This window comes from Osmerus eperlanus, chromosome 19 (assembly GCF_963692335.1).
Source record: "Osmerus eperlanus chromosome 19, fOsmEpe2.1, whole genome shotgun sequence".
Taxonomy (NCBI): Eukaryota; Metazoa; Chordata; class Actinopteri; order Osmeriformes; family Osmeridae; genus Osmerus; species Osmerus eperlanus.
The window spans coordinates 12,646,563-12,673,069 of NC_085036.1; the positions used below are offsets into that span (position 1 = coordinate 12,646,563).

Here is a 26,507-nt window from a genome sequence, read left to right on the forward strand (position 1 = left end):
TGTCATTCTCTGTGCTGTTCGTTTTGTGACAAACACCCATCCACACAGCTACAGTGTAGGGGTCAAACTTCAATTTAAGTAACATCTGCCTCTTTTCAGCCTACGTTTGAAATCTAAATTGTGTCTTGAGGTTACTATCCATACTCCGATACATCTAAATCAATCTTCTATTTTTATTTTCAATCAAGTTGTCGTGTCAAGCTAATGTAATTCATTCTGTCAAGTCTTGTCTTGCTTTCTTTGTTAGCTGCCTCGGGAGCAGCTGTTGATATGGTGATCAGCATCATTGAATCCCAGTATTTCTCTCATCACCTTGGCAACCGAAGCAGCTCTGCTATAATTCTAGCTTGTGTCAGGTGGCGGCCATTTTGTGTCTGCAGCAAGAAAGTGTAGCTCGCTTGTGTGCAGCTCTGTTAAGCTATAAGGAAATGGATGCATTTGTTTCCTGAATGAGTTATGTATAATTCAAATTACAAGTAAAGATGGTACTCTATATCCATACACCCCTACAAAAGATGAAAAGGTTTAAAGCATCATAATATCTTGTGATATATGTTGTCTGTCTGTCTGTCTGTCTGTGTACAATACTGACTTGGTTTGAGATTATTTTATCTGGCTGGATACCTTAAAAATGTATAACATTGTCAACATTTTAGTATAATCTCAGAAGCTGCATTGTTTTCCTAAAGTAATTCCCAATTCAAATCAATCCTTGCACACCCCCTCCACACTGCAAGTTGTTATGAAAGTCTAGATGTTTGGCTGCTGTGAGGTGTTTGTGGAGTGGAGACGATCGTGTTATGTCACTCCCAGTGATTCAGAGAGAGTGGGGTCTTCCACTGCAGCGTTTCCTGTTGCTATATTTAGACATCCCCTCGGCGTTGCCGTGGGTTGCATTCCCCTTCACCTCTGACTTGGGCTGAGCGACTGTGTTCAAATCTGTGTTCTGAGGACGATTCTCGTCAAATCATTTTGTATTTCACTCTGTATTTCACTCTGTAGTTCACACTCACTCTTTACTCAGAGACACGCTAAAGTTTTCTGTCTTTCTGACATGGAAGATCGTGTATCGTCTGATGTGTGCATCCAAAGCCCTGGCCCCATCGCCCTCCCCCCTCCGTAGGCGACAGGTCCGCGCTCGGTATAGCAGGTCTATAAACGGCGTCGTGTCAGAGAAAAGAGAGTTTGTGTCCTACTTGGCGAATCCCCGCAGAGCTGTGCTCGACGTGTCTCTGACGTCTCTCCTCCCTCGCGCTCCCCAGTCGCCTGAATGTGGGCTGGAAAATGGGTCAGGTCTGATTCGAAGCTATATGTGCTGGTTTGACGGCTCCGCGGAACTGCTGATCTGGGAGGAGGAGAGGGGCCGTGAAGCAAGCTGCTCCCCAGTAGGACACGCCCGCTGTGGAGCAGAGCTCAGAGCTGTGCAGTTACAGCTGGGACGAAGCGCAGCAATGTTAACAGGCTGCTGTGGTTCCTCTGTGTTTTGTACACACCAGGGTGCTCTACTGGGGACGGGGGAGATGGGTATAGCTCGGAGGTTGAGCGTTGGACTGTAGATGAATCGGATGCAGGGCTACTATGGTGTTTCAGTACACTCTACAGACTGGGGTGGTTTACTGAGAGGCTGTGTGGGGGTGGGTTTGGAAAGCCAGGGTGGAGGGCTGGGTGTTGGGGTACAGACAAAAGCACCCCCCCCACCTCTCTTCTCCATCGTCCGTGGGTGAACTGGGATGAACAAAGAGTGGATTACAGACATCAGAGACGACGTGTTTGAGTCTCCAGGTCTGTCCCATCATCCAGCCAGCTCCTCTGTCACAGTTTTCCCTTTCAACCCCACCTTCATGCCAGCTCTGCTATCGGAAGCCCCCCCCCCCACCTCCCACCCTTCAATGATGGGGGTCAGATGGCTGAGCGGTTAGGGAATCGGGCTATTAATCAGAAGGTTGCCGGTTCGATTCCCAGCCGTGCAAAAAAGGACGTTGTGTCCTTGGGCAAGGCACTTCACCCTACTTGCCTCGGGGGGAATGTCCCTGTACTTACTGTAAGTTGCTCTGGATAAGAGCGTCTGCTAATTGTAAATGTAAATGTAAATGTAATGACATCCAAGCGGCTATCCATCAGCCCCCCCCCCCAACATCTCTGTTAAACAGAAACTCAATCACCAACGTGATTTCAGAGGAAATTTTATTTTGAAATGTCAGTGTTAAGAGAGTAAACAAAAACATAAACAAATAAAACAGCAATATAAATATTAGCATATAAAATAAGAGTGTATAACAAGGAGAAAGAGATAAACAATTTAACACGTAAAGATATTACAGACGAATATCAAGGGTTATTCCAGCAGCAGACACATATGTTTACACTCATGAGCAAGGGCAGCATCCAGTAGCATAAATGATTGATTAAAATCACAAACACAGAAAAAGGGTTCAGGTAGATGAAATCACAGACATTTAGTGGTGTGTGATACTTATTAAAGTTGACCACAGAGAAAGCAGAAAGAGAAAGAAAAAAACACGAAAATATGCACAACAAATTCACAAGCCTCTAACTACGACTATGAGTCTTTTGAAAGTTTTGTTTTTATATACAGCTTGGTTAAGTCAGTGAGCTCGATGCTTAGTCACTACACCACTACACTTTATCTGAAGACGTTTTTTGTATTCATTTTTTTTTTTCCTTTCTTTAACTTTTTTTATATCAGAAAAATAGTCCAAACATTCCGGTAACAGCCATGTTTTTGGCTAGAGAGAGAGAGAGCTCACCTGGATCTCTACAGACTTGTAACGTGTCATATTTACATTGGGGTTGCTTGCTAGCACGCGTAGCGCCAGCATGATAAAGGATGGACTGGGAACATTCTCTAAGTTCCAGAACATTCTCTAAGTTCCAGAACAGGCGAGGCAGAGAGAGAGGAGAGGTTGACGGGAGAAACTAGTCTCTGTCCATGGTCCTGACATAGTTTCTAAACACCACAATCAGAACCTTACAAACTCCTGGAAAGCGTCCAGTGAGTAAGATATCAAACACGGCCTGGATCCTTAATTAATGTGTGGGGGTAGTGTAGGGGGGGTTAGAGGACATGAGGACCTGCTGTGTTGACGCTAGTTTCCAGGTGATGGAAGAGGAGCAGATATTAGGCTCCAGAGGGACTAACCAGCCTCCCTCTCCCCATGGCCCCAGGACACATCCACACCTCTGGGCGTGACAGGGCTCATCCTGGGAGCCCTGGCGAGCCTGAGAACACAGTGCTCGGCCAATCACACTGGCCCATCTTTCCACAACACTGACTCATTGCTACGATGCAGATACAAGATCCAAACGATGCTGGTATAGGAAAAAAAAAAAACTCTGGTCTGTTTTTACACAATGTTTATGTTAATCAAGACAGAGTTTGGAGATTGAGTTGTGGCTTTGAATACCAGTGGAAGAGATGGCCAGAGATGACATTGTGGCCTACAGGGTGAAAATAACCACTCAAGCCTTCATAGGCAGCTGAAATACTTAGAGGGCCACCGCGAAGCAAAGTTATTCATCAGTCGTCAGTCATTAGAACTGTTCTTATGCTTACTACTCAGACAGCTAAAAGAAGTCTTACAGGCATTTAAATAGTAATGCTACTATACGCATTCTGCCATAACATTGTGATTAGTTGGAGCTAGCCTCTTAATACAAATGTGTGCGTGTGTGAAGCTCATCCTCACAGGATCTTAAATCGTTAGGAAGGGTCATGCAACATTGTCTATTTCAGTCCTTAAAGAGCTAAAGCAAGATCTCTAAAGCAAGTAGGCAAATAAAGTGGAATCAGAGTCACCATGAGAAGCAACTACCAAGCACGTCGAAGAAGCATCAAACATTTCAATCCAAAAATCAGTTATCAATTTTTGTTGTTGATTTTTTTCTTTTTTTTTTTCATTTAACACTATATTACAGAGCAAGGTCCCTGTAAAAACTCCATACTCCTGAAATACATTTTGGATCCAAAACACATTTACTGTACAACTCCTCAAGCCTCCCCACACGCTGACACTAGCTGTAAAGATCATGAAGCAGGAAGTGAAGTCATTGCACGTACGTGACGTGACTCATGCACACCCCTGCCCACACACAGGGGACACCAGACGGAAATGGAGGAATGAGATCAAAAGGACTTGTATCCCGCGACAGGAAGTAGACGGCTAGACTGAGGGAGTGGTGGGGGGGGGGGTTGGTTGCGTTCTTGCGGTTTCCATGGTGACGGGCGTGGCGGTGGGTGGCTGGGTGGGTGGGGGGGGTGCCCTCCTCGCAGGGCCTTACTTCTTCTCCTTCTTGGAGGACTTCTTTTTGGTGCCGGGCGTCTGGGCGGCCTTGGGGGCGTCGACCTGCGGCATGGCCTGGGCGGGGGGCAGGGCCTGCTGGAGGGCCTGCTGGGGGGCCTGCTGGGGGGCCTGCTGGGGGTTGGCCGTCAGGGTGGCGGTGCTGCCGGGGATGTAGACGTTCTGGCGGTAGTCAGGCACGTGCTGCATGGGGAACTGGGCGTTGTAGCGCGGGCCGAGGGTGGCGGTCGCCTCACTCACTTCTGGGGGGAATAGGGGAGAGAGGAAGGAGGGTGGGGATGGGAGGGGAGGAGAGGAGAGAGAAGAGAGTGTTATAGCTTGGTGTTGTGCTCGTTACTCACATAGGGTCACAGCTCCACTGCAATGCAGCTGCGGCTCAGCCCCCTCTCCATCCCTCCCCCCAGCCCCCCTCCCCCACACACGCACAGTCCCCCATCGCACCCACACCAACATCCTCGGAGGTAAACACTAAACGCAAGAGATACATCCGTACGTTCCCCTCAGCTCAGGGACAGAATGGTTGATGAGACAGGTGAGGCAGGGTGAAGTGATGAGACAGGTGAGGCAGGGTGAAGTGATGAGACAGGGGAGGCAGGGTGAAGTGATGAGACAGGGGAGGCAGGGTGAAGTGAGGAACTGCAGCTGTGGATCATTGGAACAAAGAGCCCTGTATCCCCCAGGCTGGTCTGTTAGCGTGCTAATGCATGGGCACTGTGGAGAGACACACGACTCTTTAGATCACGGATCCTCTCTCTCTCTCTCTCTCTCTCTCTCTCTCTCTCTCTCTCTCTCTCTCTCTCTCTCTCTCTCTCTCTCTCTCTCTCTCTCTCTCTCTCTCTCTCTCTCTCTCTCTCTCTCTCTCTCTCTCTCTCTCTCTCTCTCTCTCTCTCTCTCTCTCTCTCTCTCTCTCTCTCTCTCTCTCTCTCTCTCTCTCTCTCTCTCTCTCTCTCTCTCCAATCGTTATTCAGAGTGTTTAGAGAGTTTTTTTTCTGGTAGTCAAACTGGTGTTTGCCTCTTTTCAGACTACGTTCATGTGTTTTCATGTGTTTTAGCCATGAACGCCCCATGGGAAATACTAAAGAAACATGGGACTGGCTTGTGGTTCTTTGGTAGCTTTCCAGATAGATGTTAGAGAAGTCTGTCTGTCTCTATCCTTCTGCAAGTAGTCTCTGGAGAACACATTCTGTACCCTCACCAGTCAGAGCCGATCTAGATCGCTCCTGTGCTCGCTCACACATTCTCTGCATGTCCCCTTTTAGCTGAGGGGATGTGACCTTGTGGATGAAGAGAGAGAGAGATGAAGGGAGAGGAAAGAGAGAGGGAGTGCGCGAGAGAGAGAGAGAAAGAGAGAAAGAGAGAGAGAGAGAGAGAGTGTGCGCGTGCGCGCGCGAGAGAGAGACAGAGAAAGAGAGAGAGAAAGGAGAGAGAGACACAGCCAGACAAAAAGGGAGGAGAGGGGGATTCTGGGAAATGTAGGCTCACCGTTGGCTGCAGCCATCAGAGCCTGGAGCTGTTCTGCCTCGGTGGGGGGGTTGGGCCAGGGTCCGGTACCAGCGACAGCACCTCCCTCCTCCGGACGAGCCCCAGCTCTGGAGACAGGAAACCACCGTCAGAATCAAACACACACACACACACACACTCCTCCCTTCTTCACACACAGAGGGATTTCCATTCTATGTACATACACTGAGGTTGACATTCACAAACACAGACACACTGATCCTACTCACACACAAATACGTTTATCCTATACACACACAGAGAAAGACACAGACCATCTATAACACCCTCTCACATGAGCTCACACTGAGCTCTCCCCTATACACACACACACTCTCCTCCTATACATATACACCCGCTAAGCATCTATAACACACAATCTTCTACACACAGGCAATAGCTCACTACTTTTATCACAAACAGGCGCACATCAGTCGAACCAATCTGTCTAATGTTTTTTTCAAGCACTGCAAGAGCCAGCTTCCAGCAGCCATTTTGTGTAGGTGCCCAAAGCATCACAGAGAATATGGAGGCTGGAGGACACGAGGAAGCAGGAGGAGTCAAGACAGCCTCTCAATATGTGATAGTACACACACACACACGGTACACCTTCACACACACACACACACACTCACACATACAGTACATTACATTTACATTTAGTCATTTAGCAGACGCTCTTATCCAGAGCGACTTACAGTAAGTACAGGGACATTCCCCAGAGGCAAGTAGGGTGAAGTGCCTTGCCCAAGGACACAACGTCAGTTGGCATGACCGGGAATCGAACTGGCAACCTTCGGATTACTAGTCCGACTCCCTCACCGCTCAGCCACCTGACTCCCGTAGTACACACATACACACTCACATACAGTACACACATACACACACAGAGACACACAGGCTTGCAGAGTAGCAAATGACTGAGCTTATCCAATGCTTCGTGTGCCGTTTTGCATGCTGTGTGGGGACTAGTGGGAGAGCGGGTGAGAGACAGACTGACAGGGAGGAGAGGGGGGATGGGGAAAGAGGAAAAGAGAGGAAGAGAGATTGTTTGACCGTTTGGAAAATCTGCGTGTGGTTGAAAATGGCTGGTTTCAATCAATTTTCCTCTGTTTTAAAGAGGGGGAAATGAATGTTCAAAAATAATGCATGAGGGAGACTGGGTTGGACACACACAAATACACACACAGAAACAAAATACCCTTCTACACATCAATATCCAAAGAAACATCTGAATCTACGCTACACACAAATAAGGACAAAACCAACATACATGGCTAAGCAGTGAAGCCTACAAACCCATTTATAGATGCAGAGACTAGGGAACAGTGCTGAGCTAAGCACATCCACAGTCCTACGCAGAACACGTACCATCTCTGATCCTGCCCACAACAGCATGTACAGATCATAGCACACCTCTGCTACACAAACACCAGCAGCTGGACGGCAGGCTAGACCACGCACACTCACTCACAAACACACACAGCTCTACAAAGCCTAGAGCGTGCATCAGAGCAGTCCCCGCTAGCACACAGAGCCCAGCCTGCTCTGCCTCCACCACTCTACCTCGCCTTCCCGTACGGAGTCCACCTCTGCTGGGTAGTGGTGTGGTACCTGTACGTGCTGAAACACAGTAGCAGAGTTCTGACCATCGCACACACACACACCTCACACACACTCCCTCAGCTCTTATGTCGGTCACATGGACCACTCGAGCCATCTCGTTCAACATGCTAGGGACTTTGCTAGGAGGATGTGCATAATGCTGTATCTTGATGTTGGATCGTTATGCCTTTTGTTGAGGGCACTAAAGCAACAACCATCTGTCTTCTACTACGGTACATGCTCATGTATCTTACGTGTAGAGTGAATGAGGACGCAAACCTCAGTCGAAACAAGCTGAATCCACCTCATAGTAAACGGCAAAACACTGCAGTCATCGTCGAAGACTAACACACTCCTGATACACTCCCTCAACTGGCTAAGCTCAAACTGATCCTCACCCACACTAACACACACATCTCTGTCTTCACACCTCCTCTTTCTTCTTCATGACCTCGATCTTCTCGTCACGGCCAAACCTTGGTTGAACTGAAGCTATCAGACTGACGCCCTCACTGATAACTGCATCTGGAACTGCCGTCCAGTTACCCAGAATGCAGCAGGCCTAGACTTCCCATTGATACAGAAATGTGTGTGTAAGTATGTAAGTAACTGTGGACATTCTGTCCACACAAATCTGGCTTGGTCATCTGCATGGAAGGTATATGTAATAATAAGCATACTAATAATGTGTTCAGTTAGCAGATGCTTTTATTCTGATCACTGAGATATACCTTAAAGAGATTGCATGTGTATGCTCACGAGGATGGGTTTGTCTTTGTGTGTGTGAGTGTATGTGCATGTGTGTGTGTGTGTATGTGCATGTGTGTGTGTGTGTATGTGCATGTGTGTGTGTGTGTATGTGCATGTGTGTGTGTCACAAAGAGGCTAGATACTCACCCACTAGGTCCAGGTCTCTGATTCTGGGTAATTCTCCAGTCATTGGGTGGTTTTTGCTGCAGAAAAAGGAGAGACACACCGTTAGAACTCAAAAGCACACACACACACACACGCTGTTCCTCTGGTGAAGCCATATGGATAAGTGTCATCTTGACTCCTCGGCTGAGGACGCCATTTTGTGTTTCAGTTCCCCAAAAGAGGATAAAACGTCACAGGCCCATCAGGGGAGAGAGAAGAAGAGAGAGGCAGATGGAGAGAAGGGGAGGGAGAAACCGAAGAGAGAAAGAGAGAGAGAGCCAAGATATATGTAGTGCAGGGGAAAGTGTGTGAATTATTGAACAGTCTATTCTGTCACTGGCATGCTTGAACGGCTCCAGTGAAAAGAATAGACCCTACGACACAAAATCACAATCGCCAGACCGTGGGGCGAAGCTTAATAACGCTAAATCTTTCACAAAACCATTTCTATCGACACATGCATCTTCAGCTCCAGAAAATATAGGTCATCAAAAGCCCGAGTCAGCAGCCTTTTGGCCCAACTCCCTCTGGGGGAGAGCTGCTCTGACCCAGGCCAGGCCCTGCAGGCTGCCAGCCTGCCAGGCAGTGGGAGAGCTGCTCTGACCCAGGCCAGGCCCTGCAGGCTGCCAGCCTGCCAGGCAGTGGGGAGGTAATCTGCAGCCCTGCTCCACTGATCCACTAAAACCCAGGCTGGATTACGCCAAGGCAGAGAGAGCTGCAGCGTGGAGCTGTCCAGCCATCGGCCGCCACCCACCAGCCCCCAGTCCTCAGTCCTCAGTCCCCCAGACCCTAACCACCAGCCCCCACCACCAGCCCCCAGTCCTCAGTCCCCCAGACCCTAACCACCAGCCCCCACCACCAGCTCCCAGCCACCAGTCCTCAGTCCCCCAGACCCTAACCACCAGTGCACAGGCACCACCCACATTTCCCCAGCCCCCAGTCCCAACCCACCAGCCTCCATTTCTCAGTCCCCCAGCCCCTCAGCACCATTCTCCAGCTCCCAGACCCCCACCCACCAGTCCTTAGCCACACTGGGCCACCCATCCATCCATCTTTAGAGCCCAACCATCTGGTGATATGACTAACCGACCAGTGTCTAATCATCCCCACATCTCTCCCTCTCACAGATGTTGAATAGAAAGAAGCACATGTTGAGTGATATTTTTTGTCTTCGTTTTGTATCTCACTCTGTGAGATTACCCCTGCAGCCATATGAAATATTTAACTTTCTCCCAGGCAGAGAGACACTGCTGTGATTTAAGCACTGAAACACAAATCTCTGTCTGCTTAAATTTACAGTTAACCTTCCAGTGACTTGTTCTCGCATATACACACACATCCACACACTTAAAAAACCACGCTCATCCATGTTCGACTGAGTTCTCATCACGAGCCAATGGGCTCAGCTATTTGCCAGTGGACAGAGGCCTCACCTCATTGGCTGATTTGGTCAGGTGTTTGTTGGAAAGGGTCAGCTTCAGAGTGTTCTGGTTCTGTCCTAACCCGGGGCTCTTAACAAACACAAAGTCCTTCACGCTGCTGGAGAGAGTGGGATAGAAGCGCCGGCAGGCAGCCGGGTCGCGGGCCCCCCCCACCACCTCCACGTAGCGCAGCGGGCCCTCTGTGTTGAGCTGCAGGTGGGGGTCCCTGTGAGAGTGGGGGGCCTTCCGGGGGCCTAGCCCCAAACACACCAGGTGGCCCCTGTATGTCAACCAGCGCACGGCCATCCCGGCGATAGCCAGGAGGCACACCACAGAGATGCAGGCCAGAGAGCTGATCAGGGTTAGGGTGACACCAGTGGCACCACCGCCATCGCCCTGGCGTGGAGGGGCCCTGCGGAGCAGGGGGGCCGCGCCCTTCTCGGACACGGTGATGTTGACCGTCACGCTGGTGGAGAGCGTGGGCGTGCCGTTGTCCTGCACCAGAACCAGGATGGAGAAGGTGGCGTCGCCCTCCTCAAACCTTCGGGCCGTTCGCACCTCCCCGGTGTGAGCCCCCACATGGAAGAACCCAGCGTCCCGCCCCGACACGCTGTAGAACAGCCAGGCGTTGTGGCCGCTGTCCGGGTCCACGCACACCACCCGGTTGACCAGGTGCCCCACCGCGGCGGAGCGCGGCACGGACAGCTGGAGAACCCCGTCCGCGGGCAGGGCCGGGTGGACGAGAGCAGGGGGGTGGTCGTTCACGTCGACCACGAACACGTGCACGGTCACGTTGGAGCTCCGCGCCGGCGTGCCGCCATCCCTCACCTGCACCTCCACCCGGAACACGTTCACGCGCTCGTAGTCGAGCGCCCGCATGGCGAAGAGGTTCCCGTTCTCGGAGTTGACGTAAAGGAGCGAGGACACGGGGGCGCCGCCGCCGACCTCGCTGTCCAGGAGGGAGAAGGAGAGGCGAGCGTTCTGGCCCGAGTCCCGGTCGGACGCGGACACGGTCAGGAGGAGAGCCCCTGGAGCACTGTTCTCTGCTATGTCAACAGAGTAGGAGGACTTTGAGAAGAGGGGGGCGTTGTCATTAACATCTGAAAGACTGACCACAAAAGACTCCTGCGCAGAGCGAGGGGGAGAGCCCGCGTCAGAGGCCGTCACTGTGATGGTGTATTCAGACTCGGTCTCTCTGTCTAAAGGCCCGTCTGTCACCAGGGTATAGTGACCCTCGAAGGGGGATATCAATCTAAATGGCAACCCAGGGGGAATTTGGACAATCACTTCGCCATTTTGACCAGCATCCTCATCCCTAATGCTAATCAGCGCCACTACAGTTCCTGACTCCACATCCTCCTGGATGATCTTGGTCACTGAGTTTATGCTTATGACTGGACTGTTGTCATTAACGTCAACGATTTGGACTTTGATGTGGCAGGAGCCCTCCAGAGCTGGCGTTCCTCTGTCCCTGGCCTGCACTGTGATTTCATAGATATCTGCCACCTCATAATCCACCTCCCCTTTCACAAGGATTTCACCCGTTTGGGGATTCAGGCTAAACAGTTTAACTACAGACTCTGAAGTATATTTACTAAAGTGGAATGATATCTTCCCGTTAAGATGGTCATCCGTGTCTGATGCGTTGAGTCTCGTCACCAGGGTGCCCAGTGAGGAGTTTTCTAACAAACTAACTGTTTTGATTGGCTGGTCAAATACCGGCGCGTTATCATTGACGTCCATGACTCGAAGAAGAACCGACGTAGTGCCAGTCTTTTCTGGATGCCCGCCATCTACGGCGGTGAGTACTAGGTTAAATACAGATTGCTTTTCCCTGTCTAGAGGTTTCTCTAACAATAATTCTGGGAATTTACTACCATCCCTTTTCGATTCTACTTTCAACACGAAACAATCGTTGGGACTAAGAAAGTATGTGCGTAGACCATTAGCATCTACATCCAGATCATTCGCGCTGTCCAAACGAAATCGGGTGCCCGGTGCAGCCGCCTCGGAAACTTCCATTGAAATAGCTTGTCCCGGAAACTGAGGCGAATTGTCATTCACGTCAACTATCTCCACAACGACTCGGTGTAATTCCAGTGGGTTTTCAAGCACAAGTTGCACGCTAAGAGAACACATTGACTTTAATCCACAAAGACTCTCTCTGTCCATAACTTCTTTGGTAACAAATACTCCACTCGCGTTCACGTCAAAGTACTTTGCATTAGATTCCGACACAACTCGAGGGTTTCTCCTCGATAACGTCGATATGGCTAAGCCCAATGATTTCATAATATCTCCAACAAATGCTCCCGGTTTTAACTCTTCCAACACGGAATAGGATAATTCGGCGGAGAAGGATGACTGGCAGAATACCGAGAAAAGTAGCCAGAGCGCGGGCCAGCCCTCCGCTCCTTGTCTGATGTCCCAGACTCTCATTGTTCAACTTGTCATGCCTTTAGTAAGAAACGTTCCCATTCCTAACTCGTTCCGCTAAAATAGTTCAGTTCAGTTAAAACTCAACAGAGCTACCACGTTACATTGAACTACAACTGGAGAAAATAGACCGCATGAAAGGAAGAAGTAAATCCGTGTTGCTCCACAAACGATGATGGCTACTTACACTGATCTAACTTTTCTGTGGGAGGAGGTGCGTTTTAAAGTCCCTTTAACAAAGGAAGCGAAACTCTCCAATCAAAGACAATAACGGCGTCTTTTCATGGTCACATCTGCCAGACGAGAGCGTGCGTGCGCTCTCTTTTATTCCCCCTTCCGAGCATGCACACTTTCTTTCTCTCTCACGCACACACGAGCGCACACAGATAATGTATAGCCATTTGTTGCACCATATGTAAAGACAAGCACCTGCTGTTGTTCCTAAACAACAAGACGTAATTTAAAAAAATGAGCGACTTTTATCCAGGCAAGTGTGTTTTAATGCCAGCATGTGAATCTGTCTTGTCAATCAGTCCATGTTTCACAGTTTTCTCTCACCTGTTGACTCTCGAACGTCCACGCGCTGTCAGGAAGTGATGCGTCAAGCACGTTTATCATGTCCTTAAAGTCAGTGGTGCTGCTGGGCTTCACCATGGTGAAATCACTGAACTCTGACATCGGAGACATACACGACCTGAAGGACTGGCTCTGAGACAACATGTCTCCCCCCAGGACCTCCACATACTTAATAGGCCCGTCACTGTTGAGCTGGATCTGCAGGTTTCTGTTGGGATTCTTGTATCCGTCAGAGTCAGCCCGTCTGATACAGCAACCCGAGTTGCTCCGACTGTTTCTAGCGCACTTCACCACTAAGATGAGGAAAGTCAACAAAGACAACACTGACACAGAGGCCAGAGAGACGATCAGATAAAAAGTGATTTTACTGTTCCGTTTGCTGGGCTCTGAAGTTTTCAAGTGGAAGTCTGAGATGGGCTCGTGAAGCCCGTCCTCTACCAGTATGTTGACAGTGACTGTAGTGGACTGGACCGGTTCCCCGTTGTCCTTTATTTCTATAAGCAGCCTCTGAGAGGAGTCATCCTGCTCTGAAACAGCGCGTTTAGTCCTCACCTCCCCTGTGTACAGATTCACGCTGAACAGAGAGGCGTCTGTGGCCTCCGCCAGTCTATAGGAAACCCAGGCGTTATGGCCCGAGTCAGCGTCCACTGCCGTTACTTTGGTGACGAGGTGGCCTGCTTTAGAGAACCGGGGCATCTTCTGGTGGGAGACAGAGCCCATGACGGCGGAGGGATAGATAACAGTAGGGGCATTGTCGTTCTGGTCCAGGATAAAAACATGAACCGTGACGTTGTTGCTCAGAGGAGGAGAACCCTGGTCCTTTGCCTGCACCTTAATCTGAAACACCTTCAGCTTCTCGTAGTCAAACGAGTGCATGCTGTAGATGCTGCCGTTGTCTGAGTTCATGTAAATATATGACGAGACAGGAACGTCTTTTACTTGAGAGTCTAACACAGAATATGATATTTTAGCATTGTTTCCAAAGTCGACGTCCGATGCAGACACGGAGCAGATAATGGATCCAGGCGTGTTGTTTTCTTTTACATAAACACTGTAGGCCGCTTCAGCAAACCTGGGTGGGTTATCATTTACGTCCACAATCTGGACAGGAATCCTTTTCTTGCTACTCAGAGGTGGTGATCCTGCGTCAGTAGCCGTAATCTCTATGACATACTCAGGAAATTCCTCGCGGTCCAAACCACCGTTTGTGACCAATTCGTAATGGTTGGAAAAAGACGGTTTGAGCGTAAAAGGATAATTGGGCGGCATTTGTAGTGTAATTTTTCCATTGTCACCGGAATCAGGATCTCGTGTACTAATTAACGCAACTACCGTGCCCCTTGGTGCGTCCTCGCGGACTGGGCTAGGTTTAGAGGTGAGGCTTATTTCAGGTGGGTTGTCATTAACGTCTACGACATCAATTTGAACGTTACATTGTCCTTCCATCTGAGGGAGCCCTTTGTCTTTAGCTATAATCTCTATTCTATATGAGGGAGTGATTTCATAATCCAGAGATGTTTTTAAAAACATTTCCCCAGTTTGTGGATCAAGATCAAATAAATCTCGTATGGACTGTGCTGTATGATCACCTAAAGAATATTCCATCTCCGCATTTGGCCCATCGTCCATGTCATGTGCCTCGACTTTAAGGAAGGACGTGCCCTGTGGAGTATTTTCATTTAACTGAACCTTGTATTCTGAGTTTTCAAATATCGGGTTATTATCGTTATTATCTAAGACAACAATTTTGATCTGTGACGTCCCAGATTTTACAGGAGAGCCACCGTCCAATGCCGTCAATAGCAGCTGATGTGTAGCTTTATTCTCTCGGTCGAGAGATTTTTCCAGCACCAATTCTGGTACTTTCCGTCCATCAGCAACATCTTTAATTTTCAAAATGAAATGTTCGTTTTTGCTCAGAGTATACGATTTCAAAGAATTGCTTCCAACGTCAGGATCCTGCGCGCTCTCCAGAGAGTAGCGCATACCCGGGGCGGTGGACTCTGCTATTTTCAACGTGCGCTCAGCCGACTGAAAATGCGGAGCATTGTCGTTAATATCCTGAATTTCCACCTCTACTCTGTGAAGCTGAAGAGGATTCTCAATAATCACTTCTAATGGAAGCAGACACTTCAAGCTTTGTCCACACAGAGTCTCTCTGTCGATTCTGTCGCTTACAATGATCTCACCTTTCCCCAAATCCACACTGAAATACTGTCTACCCGCTACGGATGCTATCCTCAAATCCCGCGTGGAAATCTCAGTCACTTCCAGATTGAGATCTTTGGCAATATTTCCCACCACGGAACCCACGCTTAGCTCCTCTGGAACGACATAGCGAATTTGCGCTGCAACTGTATTCCAAGACAAAAACACACCGAGCAGCCAAAGCCCTTGTCCTCTCCAGCCTCTCAGGAACATGTTCCTCTCCGGTCCCAACCGCTTCATATTAATATGCTCAAACACCGTCAAATCCTGAAAACATATTCATAATAAAGCCATACATCTATGAAGATCACCTCCCCATATTGTCCAGGTATCTAAATCCATTTTGGAGACGAAAGGCTCGTTCACTACCGTGTCTCCCAGCTCTCTGCATTGTTTGTTATGCTGCGATAAAGAGGGGGAGGGAGTAGATCTCTTTGTACAGTTCTGAACGCTATTGGTGCACATAGAGCAACGGGTAAGCCAATGGAAAACAGATTGTCTCTTAAAGTCACAGTCATTTTTCTCAGGCGCATTTGAGGGCAAGATGAAGCTGGAAATCACAACATAATGTCCGAACGATGCCTTTTTACTGTGTTACAAAACATCTGAATTATTAACCATTTTAAACGAAACCATTTGTTTTGAGAATACAAATTAATATGTTATAATCATAGACCTAGAAGGAGGCTTGATGGATTGTTTCAACCGTTCAGTCTTCGATCAGATACATTTAAATGTAATTTGGAGAGAAGCAATGTCGTCTACAAATCACGTGCACACACCATAGTAACCACGGGCTTCACAGCCGCTTAGAGCCCAGAGAGCGGAGATGTCTCTGTCCACTCCGGTGGTGCTGAAACAGTTCAACACACACAGGCATACGGATGCCTCCACGAACGACTATCTGTGACCATTATTTCCCCTCGAAACAAAAACAAGTATGTTATTGTGGATTAAGTATATTTAATATGTTAAATTCAAATCGCAGTCAATAAAACTGAAAATATACGTGCACCTCCCTGAATTTCATAATCGAAACGCGCTAGGCAACGTTTGACCGGAAATGTCTCAAAACAACGTTGCAGGGAAAGCAAGTTATTCTTCAATTGTGAATACATTTAAATATGATTTGAATACAATGTGAAAACATGTATTTACCAAGTTTTTACTATGAGCTCACCTGTTGACTCTCGAACGTCCAAGCGCTGTCAGGAAGTGATGCGTCAAGCACGTTTATCATGTCCTTGAAATCAGTGGTGCTGTTGGGCTTAACCATGGTAAAATCACTGAACTCTGACATCGGAGACATACACGACCTGAAGGACTGGCTCTGAGACAACATGTCTCCCCCAAGGACCTCCACATACTTAATAGGCCCGTCACTGTTGAGCTGGATCTGCAGGTTTCTGTTGGGATTCTTGTATCCGTCAGAGTCAGCCCGTCTGATACAGCAACCCGAGTTGCTCCGACTGTTTCTAGCGCACTTCACCACTAAGATGAGGAAAGTCAACAATGACAACACTGACACGGAGGCCAGAGAGACGATCAGATAAAAAGTGATTTTACTGTTCCGTTTGCTGGGCTCTGAAGTTTTGAGGTGAAAGTCTGAGATGGGCTCGTGAAACCCGTCCTCAACCATTATGTTGACCGTGACTGTAGCGGACTGGACCGATTCCCCGTTGTCCTTTATCTCTATAAGCAGCCTCTGAGAGGAGTCATCCTGTTCCGAAACAGCGCGTTTAGTCCTCACCTCCCCTGTGTACAGATTCACGCTGAACAGAGAGGCGTCTGTGGCCTCCGCCAGTCTATAGGAAACCCAGGCGTTATGGCCCGAGTCAGCGTCCACTGCCGTTACTTTGGTGACGAGGTGGCCTGCTTTAGAGAACCGGGGCATCTTCTGGTGGGAGACAGAGCCCATGACAGCGGAGGGATAGATAACAGTAGGGGCATTGTCGTTCTGGTCCAAGATAAAAACATGAACCGTGACGTTACTGCTCAGAGACGGAGAGCCGTGGTCCTTTGCCTGCACCTGAATCTGAAACACCTTCAGCTTCTCGTAGTCAAACGAGTGCATGCTGTAGATGCTGCCGTTGTCTGAGTTGATGTAAACATAAGACGAGGCAGAAACGTCCTGCACTTTCGTGTCTAGTATAGAGTATGATATCTTAGCATTATCTCCCAAGTCAAGATCAGAGGCGGACACTGAATATATGATTGATCCAGCCACTCCGTTCTCTTTTATATAAACCGTATATGACGGTTCAGAGAAAATGGGAGGGTTGTCATTAACGTCCACAATTTTCACAATGATTTCTTTTTGCGTCGAGAGAGGAGGTGAACCCAAATCTGACGCGAAAATGTTTATTTTATATTCAGGAAACTCCTCTCGGTCGAGTTTAGCGTCTGTCACTATAGCGTAATTATCTGAAAACGATGGTTGCAGTTTGAAGGGATATTCCGCCGGTAAACCTAGTCTGACCTTCCCGTTGTCCAACGAATCCAGGTCTTTTGCGCCGATCAATGCAACTACTGTTCCTAACGGAGCGTCTTCCTTCACTGAGTTAGGTAAAGAGGTGAGAACTATTTCGGGTGTGTTGTCATTTACATCTAAGATTTCTACCTGGACAGAACAATGGCGGTCCATGACGGGGGCGCCTTTGTCTGCTGCACGGATGTCAAACTCATACATTTGCCTGTTTTCATAATCCAAGACGCCTGTCACCATGATTTGACCCGACTTAGAATCAACAGAGAACATGTTCTGTATAAAGTCTGGAGTTTGTTCTGCAAAAGAATACTCGATATCTCCATTGGCGCCCTCGTCAACATCAGTGGCTTTTACTTCCAAAACGACAGTGCCGGCAGGTACATTTTCTCGTAATGACGAGTCATACATTGATTTTTCGAAAATAGGCGCATTGTCATTGTTATCTAAAACTTGAACTGTGATCTCTGTCGTACCTGATCGGGCAGGGTTCCCCCCGTCTACAGCTGTAAGTATAAGCTGATGAACGGCCTGCGTCTCTCTGTCTAGCGTTTTTTGTAAAACCAATTCAGGTATTTTTGTACCGTCTCTATTCGTTTTCATCTTTAAAGTAAAAAAATCATTTTGGTTCAGTTTGTAAGAGCTGATCGAATTTCCACCTACGTCTGGGTCCTGCGCTCCTTTCAAAGGAAACCGTGCTCCCGTTGCTGTGGACTCAGCGATATTAAGAACTCGCTCAGTAGAGAGAAAGCTCGGGCCGTTATCATTTATATCCTGGATTTCAACCTCGACACGGTGGAGCTGAAGAGGGTCCTCGATTATAATCTGCAGTGGCAACACACATTTGGCGCTTTGTCCACACAAGCTCTCTCTGTCTATTCGTTCACTAACCACGAGCTCACCCTTTCCCGAATCCACGTTGAAAAACAGTTTGCTACCATCTGTGGCTATCTTCAGTTTTCGAGTAAAAATCTCAGGTGCGCCCAAACCAAGATCCTTAGCTATATTCCCCACTACGGATCCTTCCTTCAACTCCTCTGGGATGGTGTAGCGGATCTGTGCTTCTACTGTATTCCACAGCAGAAGCAGCAGCCATAGCGATCGCGTAGGAACAAACATTCTCCCAACTAAAGTATCCATTTCGAGGGAAGATGCCTGCTCCATTCAAACGACGTCCTTATTCCAGAATACATTGCACTTTATATAAACAGGGGGATAGTCCGGTACCGTTTATTCAAGCAGTGATGTGATACACAACCACTGTGAGCGCAGATTGCGTTTCTGACCAGCATAGTGATGTATATGATGCTGTGAAGAGGGAGAGAGAAGATCCCTTTGTAAGAGGCAGCAGGCTATTGGTGCATGGAGCTCCAATAGCAATCGACTGGGAGCCTAGCTGTCTTAAAGCAGCAGTGTACTAAATACATAATACATTTGGCAATTTCACAATGGTCTCTATAGACCCATAACAACTGTTCTATAAAAAATACATATTTACCTTCACAGGAGTTACATATCAGAGGCTTATTTGAATACAATATCAGAGGCATATTGGCCTGGTTTTGTGTGTGTTTTTCTTTATAGAAAACTACAGGTCAATTAAATGAACATCAGTGTTTAAATAGATAGAGTATAAGGCTCAATCTTCAATTATATGGTGGTAAAGTGACCACAAGACAAGTAAACAGATTACTCTAACATTCACTGAACATATTATTTTTCAAATGTGTGTGTTTTGTGTGCATCTTGAAATTCGTCATTTTGCTTTCTGAAATACATTTTCCTGTTTCCATGAGAAACAGTAACATTGTCAACCCCAAGAAGCGTTTGAATGACTCAATTGCACAACATATCATAACCAGTCATCTTTACACAAAATCAAGCGAATTCCATAGATTAAACAAGAGGTAGGTTTGGCTTGTAGTGGTCTGACAACCGAACAACGTTTCTTTTTTTAGTTTCAAAATATATAAATCTATATATTTTTTACCTTTGCATTCGAATCCTGTATAAAATATCTGTGCCCATTGTTCGTTGTTGGAAAAATACTGCATGTTTCAATTTAGCAAAAATGTTTTCCACACTCTCCCACAGTTACTGTTCCACACCTGGACTCGAGCAGAAGAATACAGAAAGGGGAACGAAGTGCACAAAGCGCTGGATTTCAGAACATTGGACAGCACCGCTGTGGAGTTTCGAGTCGCAAAAAGGCAAGAATTACATTAATTTGATTTGTCTTTGGGGTTGTTCTAGTCTGGGTGGGTGAACATGAGTATTTGATGGACAGAAGATTAGCGGGTAACCAATGTATATGATCGCTATTTTATGCTGAGCTAGAGTATTAACAGTAAAGGTGGATGATGCTTTGGAAGAATTAAGGTAAATTAAGGTAATTGCTAGAAGCATACGTGTGCCCAATAACATATAAAATCTGAATGTATAAAGAAAATCAGTGGCTGACAACTGTTTTCTTAAAACTTGCAAAACCTCACCTGTTGGCTTTCGAACGTCCACGCGCTGTCAGGAAGCGATGCGTCAAGCACGTTTATCATGTCCTTAAAGTCAGTGGTGCTGCTGGGCTTGACCATGGTAAAATCACTGAACTCTGACATCGGAGACATACACGACCTGAAGGACTGGCTCTGAGACAACATGTCTCCTCCCAGGACCTCCACATACTTAATAGGCCCGTCACTGTTGAGCTGGATCTGCAGGTTTCTGTTGGGATTCTTGTATCCATCAGAGTCAGCCCGTCTGATACAACAACTCGAGTTGCTCCGACTGTTTCTAGCGCATTTCACCACTAAGATGAGGAAAGTCAACAAAGACAACACTGACACGGAGGCCAGAGAGACGATCAGATAAAAAGTGATTTTACTGTTCCGTTTGCTGGGCTCTGAAGTTTTGAGGTGAAAGTCTGAGATGGGCTCGTGAAGCCCGTCCTCTACCAGTATGTTGACAGTGACTGTAGTGGACTGGACCGGTTCCCCGTTGTCCTTTATCTCTATAAGCAGCCTCTGAGAGGAGTCATCCTGTTCTGAAACAGCGCGTTTAGTCCTCACCTCCCCTGTGTACAGATTCACGCTGAACAGAGAGGCGTCTGTGGCCTCCGCCAGTCTATAGGAAACCCAGGCATTATGGCCCGAGTCAGCGTCCACTGCCGTTACTTTGGTGACGAGGTGGCCTGCTTTAGAGAACCGGGGCATCTTCTGGTGGGAGACAGAGCCCATGATGGCGGAGGGATAGATAACAGTAGGGGCATTGTCGTTCTGGTCCAGGATAAAAACATGAACCGTGACGTTGCTGCTCAGAGACGGAAAGCCGTGGTCCTTTGCCTGCACCTTAATCTGAAACACCTTCAGCTTCTCATAGTCAAACGAGTGCATGCTGTAGATGCTGCCGTTGTCTGAGTTGATGTAAACATAAGACGAGGCAGAAACGTCCTGCACTTTAGTGTCTAGTATAGAGTATGATATCTTAGCATTTTCTCCTATATCTGGATCAGAGGCGGTTACTGAACACAATATCGATCCCGGGGTTCCGTTTTCTTTCACATACACTGTATATAACGGCTGAGAGAAAACCGGGGGATTATCGTTAACGTCAAGAACTCTAACCTTAATGATCTGCCTTGATGATAGAGGGGGTGTCCCAGAATCCTCTGCTGTTATCTCTATTCTGTACTCTGCATTTGATTCCCTGTCTAGCATGACATCAGTAAGCAAAGCGTAATTGTTAGACATTGATTGTTTTAATTTAAATGGTATGCCGGGTGGTAAAGTTAGACTAACTTTACCGTTATCGCCGGAATCTAAATCTTTTGTTCTTAGGAGGGCTACAACAGTGCCGATTGGTGCGTCTTCCTTGACAGGGTTAGGTTTCGATTTCAAAATGATTTCGGGGTCATTATCGTTCACATCTATTACGTCTATTTCAACAGTACACAGTCCATGCATTGCTAAGGGCCCTTTATCAGTTGCTAGAATATCAAATTTATGAAAGCTTGCATTTTCAAAATCTAGCTTTCCACGGACAGCGATTTCTCCTGTTTCAGAATCAATTGTAAACATATTTTGAATGAATTCCGGAGTGTGTGGCTCAAAAGTATAAAATATTTCGCCATTGACACCTTCGTCTATATCTATAGCTTTCACGGTTAGAATAATGGTTCCAATCTGGATGTTTTCTTGCAGTTTTGCGTCATAAAGTGACTTTTCAAATGAAGGTGCGTTGTCATTATGATCTAGAACTCGAACGATTATTTCTGTTGTTCCAGATCTCGCTGGATTTCCACCATCTACAGCTGTTAGATAAAGAGTGTGTGTTGCTAATTGCTCTCTGTCTAACATTTTATCTAAAACTAACTCGGGAACTTTTGTACCATCCTTGTTAGTTTTGACATTCAAATTAAAATGTCCATTTTTACTGAGTGTATATGAGCGTATGGAATTAGAGCCCACGTCCGGGTCTTGTGCGGAATCTAAACGAAACTTCACACCCGGCACCGTAGACTCAGCAACACTCAAGACATTCTGGTTGCTTTGAAAAACAGGTGAATTGTCATTTATGTCATTTATCTCAATTTCAACACGATGCATCTGAAGTGGGTTTTCTACGATAGCTTCTAAAGGCAACAGACAACCGGCGCTTTGTCCACACAGGCTCTCTCTGTCTATCCTCTCATTAACAATGAGCTCGCCTTTCCCCATGTCCACAGTGAAATACTGCTTACCGCCCTCAGAGTCTATTCTTAGTTCACGGTCATAAATCTCCGAAATTTCCAATCCCAGATCTTTAGCTAAATTTCCAACAACGGATCCCACGTTCATCTCCTCGGGAATTGAGTACCGAGTCTGCGCCTCGGTTATATTCCACATGAGAGAGAGCAATATCACCGTCCGCAAATGTAAAAACATCGTTCCAAATAGGATTCCCATGCTTGAGAAAAAGAACAGTTGCCAGATGTCTTAATTTGTAAGACATTGCCAGTACATGTAATAACGGTCAAGAGATCTTACTGATCATCGCTGCACAAACGGTTTGTAATTTCCATTCTGCAGTTGCAGCTCCGTCCTTCTCAGCCCTAGTCATTGCACGATTATGGTGCTGTAGCCTAGGGAGGGAGCAGATCTCTTTGTGCATCTCGGTATGCTATTGGTGCTCTAGTGCTCCAATGGACTGTGAGCAGTGCTGCTCCTTAAACACACAGTACAGTATGTGAGGCATAATGTGAAGCTCGAGGTGTTACGGAAAGTTATATCGACGTAAAGTTTTATAATAGTATTTGTCTGACTACGTCTAACACTAAGAATGATTCAAATTAAATGCAAGATACAAAAATATAGGCCATGTGAAAGCAGTGAACGGCTTTTCAAAATTATAGTTACCATAAAAGCCGTGGAAGTTATCATTATACAGTGTAATCAGCATCAAGAAACAAACAGTATCGAACAGAATCTAATTGCTAATTATATTTCAGCACAACCTTTCACAAGGTCATATCTTTCAGACATGTATATTAAGATTATAACTGTCATATGTAAAACACTTAATAATTGAAAAATCTATATGGGTTTCCGGTTAACATGTTATAGGCTTAATATTATGATGACACATAAGTCAAAATACGAGGAAGGGGAAATCAGAACCATGGACAGCGCCACAATCTAGGCCTGAGGGCGAACGAAGAGCACAGCCCCTCAAAATACCCTCGTTTCCTCAAGAGCAAAAATAACTTAGCATTTAGGATGAAGGGTAGTCCTTCTAATTATTTGTGTTACTAACCGACAACGTAAAAAGAGTAAGAGAAGAGCCCAGTTTTATCAAATGCAATGGACCCAGGCTGACAAGAAAATAAGTTGAAAGAAAAAGATGAATATGCTACCTCTGACATTAGGCTCAAAAACGTCAAACCACATTACAAATAAAAATATATCAAATTAACGATGACTTGGTCACCAAGCAGACGAGAACAAATACAAATTTTGTGCTGAGCTCACCTGTTGACTCTCGAACGTCCACGCGCTGTCAGGAAGTGATGCGTCAAGCACGTTTATCATGTCCTTAAAGTCAGTGGTGCTGCTGGGCTTAACCATGGTGAAATCACTGAACTCTGACATCGGAGACATACACGACCTGAAGGACTGGCTCTGAGACAACATGTCTCCCCCCAGGACCTCCACATACTTAATAGGCCCGTCACTGTTGAGCTGGATCTGCAGGTTTCTGTTGGGATTCTTGTATCCGTCAGAGTCAGCCCGTCTGATACAGCAACTCGAGTTGCTCCGACTGTTTTTAGCGCACTTCACCACTAAGATGAGGAAAGTCAACAAAGACAACACTGACACGGAGGCCAGAGACACGATCAGATAAAAAGTGATTTTACTGTTCCGTTTGCTGGGCTCTGAAGTTTTGAAGTGGAAGTCTGAGATGGGCTCGTGAAGCCCGTCCTCTACCAGTATGTTGACAGTGACTGTGGCGGACTGGACCGGTTCCCCGTTGTCCTTTATCTCTATAAGCAGCCTCTGAGAGGAGTCATCCTGCTCTGAAACAGCGCGTTTAGTCCTCACCTCCCCTGTGTACAGATTCACGCTGAACAGAGAGGCGTCTGTGGCCTCCGCCAGTCTATAGGAAACCCAGGCGTTATGGCCAGAGTCAGCGTCCACTGCCGTTACTTTGGTGACGAGGTGGCCTGCTTTAGAGAACCGGGGCATCTTCTGGTGGGAGACAGAGCCCATGACAGCGGAGGGGTAAATAACAGAAGGGGCATTGTCGTTCTGGTCCAGAATAAAAACATGAACCGTGACGTTGCTGCTCAGAGACGGAGAACCCTGGTCCTTCACTTGAACCGTTATCTGGAAACGTTGAACTTTTTCGTAATCAAATGAGCTCATACTGTATATGGTGCCGTTGTCTAAATTGATGTAGAAGTATGACGACGCTGGGATATTTTGAAATGTGGAGTCTACGATGGAATAAGAGAGCAACGCATTCTTATCCTGGTCCTTATCAGAGGCACTAACTGAAAATAAAGACGCACCTGCCGCATTGTTTTCTTTGATATACACGTCATATGAAGTCTGAGAGAATATTGGATAGTTGTCATTAACATCTAGTACTTTAACATTGACAGTCTTTGTAATTTTAAGAGGAGGTGTGCCCTCGTCAGTAGCTACTATTTCAATCTCATATTCGGGGTTAACTTCACGGTCTAAAACGGATTTTGTTACTAAAGAATAGTGATTATCGAACGAAGGTTTTAACTCGAATGGGTACCCAGTAGGGATTTGTACCTTTACATGGCCATTTTTACCTGAGTCTGAATCTTGTACATTTATCAAAGCTATCACTGTCCCAAGAGGTGCGTTTTCTTTCACAGGGCTAGGCAGTGACGTTAGAATAACAGCTGGTGCGTTATCATTTTCGTCTAATATATCTACCTGCACAGACGCGTGTCCTTCTAGTTCCGGATTGCCTTTGTCTTTAGCGCGCACATCAAATGTGTACGATTTACTCGTTTCATAATCAAGAGTTCCTACAACTGTAATCTCTCCAGATTCACGGTTAACAGCAAATGCTTTTTTCACCGCATCAGATGTGTGTGCTCCAAAGCCATATTCAATCTCACCATTCTGGCCATCATCTAGGTCGGTGGCTTTAACATTTAGAACACTAACGCCACGGATAGCATTTTCATGAACCTGAGTTTTGTAAGTTGCTTGTTCAAATTGGGGTTCGTTGTCATTAATGTCTTTAACATTAACACGAATTATTGTAGTGCCTGATCTGACCGGATTCCCTCCATCTAATGCCGTCAACACAATTTGATGAACAGACTGCTTCTCTCTGTCTAAAGCTTTGTCTAATATTAACTCTGGCACCCTGTTTCCGTTTTGAAGAGTTTTCACGTTCAGTTTAAAATAGTTATTCTTATTAATCTCATATGACTGCAAACCGTTGCTCCCAACATCGGGATCTTCTGCACTTTCCAGAGGAAAACGAGCCCCCGACGTGCTGGATTCTGCTATACTCAGTATGCTTTCTTTTGTGTGAAAACTAGGCGCATTGTCATTTATATCTTGCAGTTCAATTTCCACACGATGCAACTGTAAGGGGTTTTCAATCACTACTTGTACGGGCATCAGACAAGCGCTGTTTTGTCCGCAAAGCGTCTCTCGGTCAATTCTCTCATTTATTACGAGCTCACCTTTACCTAAATCCACAGTGAAGTACTGCTTCCCAGCTTGAGATGATGCTATCCGCAAATTACGCTCATAGATCTCAGAAAGATCCAAACCCAGATCTTTTGCTAGATTTCCAACGACTGAACCCTCTTTCAGCTCCTCGGGTATGTTGTACCGAATCTGTGCCGCTATTGTATTCCACGAGACGAAATAGAAAAGCAAGGGCGCGAGCCATCCCGAAAGCAGTTTATTCCTCCGGCTTCTCATTTCCCTGAACAAAGTGTCCCATCAATGAGACTAAGATCATAAAAAAACGACATAAACCATGTTAGATATTCCACCGCAGGGACGAATATTCCGTTGTATGGACTGACATAATGATCACACAGGAAAGACACCTCTCCCACCACTGATCAGCGTAGACGATGCTACGGGGGTTGGGAAAAGATCTCTTTGTGCAGCTCTGCACGCTATTGGGGGACACCGAAAGCATGCACAAACCAATAGCTATGAGGAGGAAACTTAAAGGTACAGGACGCTGTATAACAAGCAAATGCATACACTATCTGATCTTTGAATGGGGCTTTGTGGTTATAATCCATTGTCTAGCGTTTATTAATGATAGTGATTCATTCAGTCAATATTAATGCCCCTATTGTGCTGCATCAATGCAGGCTACATCATGTGTAATGAGCCACATTATAATGGCGAGCATTAGACTTAGCCTGTGGAGACAGTCGCTGACCACAGCTATGGTGCTGAAATGAAACGGCGATGAGCGTGTTTGAAAGGAAAGAGCACAATTATTCGTAGTGATTCAAGTGTTGATTTTTTTGTAGGCTATAGCACACACAATATC

General features: G+C 46.7%; 2 protein-coding genes across 28 annotated transcripts in view; both read right to left on the minus strand.

The window, feature by feature from the left end:
- Window positions 1-2,643: 2,643 nt before the first annotated feature.
- LOC134039911 (protocadherin gamma-C5-like) overlaps window positions 2,644-26,507 on the minus strand; it is an 88,056-nt gene continuing 64,192 nt past the window's right edge. For 8 of the 27 annotated variants that reach the window (XM_062486094.1, XM_062486099.1, XM_062486100.1 and 5 more), the window contains exons 2-4: window positions 8,322-8,377; window positions 5,802-5,908; window positions 2,644-4,561 (exon numbers count right to left, since the gene is read on the minus strand). In XM_062486094.1, coding sequence (XP_062342078.1) covers window positions 4,296-4,561; window positions 5,802-5,908; window positions 8,322-8,377 — 429 coding nt within the window. In that variant the 3' untranslated portion in view covers window positions 2,644-4,295. Of the gene's footprint in view, window positions 4,562-5,801; window positions 5,909-7,385; window positions 7,443-8,321; window positions 8,378-9,772; window positions 12,372-12,754; window positions 15,370-16,160; window positions 18,754-19,957; window positions 22,547-26,507 lie in introns of those variants that run through there. The other 19 variants (XM_062486082.1, XM_062486086.1, XM_062486083.1 and 16 more) reach the window with 13 other exon arrangements.
- On the minus strand, window positions 23,132-26,040 carry LOC134039981 (protocadherin gamma-C5-like). The gene is made up of 2 exons (XM_062486203.1): window positions 23,465-26,040; window positions 23,132-23,137 (listed from the first exon to the last, which is right to left on the minus strand). The coding sequence occupies exons 1-2, from the start codon at window positions 25,913-25,915 to the stop codon at window positions 23,132-23,134; spliced, it is 2,457 nt and encodes an 818-aa protein (XP_062342187.1). The 5' UTR covers window positions 25,916-26,040.

Coding starts and splice junctions, on each gene's coding strand:
- LOC134039981 (XM_062486203.1), bottom strand. CDS start 25,915: ATGAGAAGCCGGAGGAATAAACTGCTTTCGGGATGGCTCGCGCCCTTG.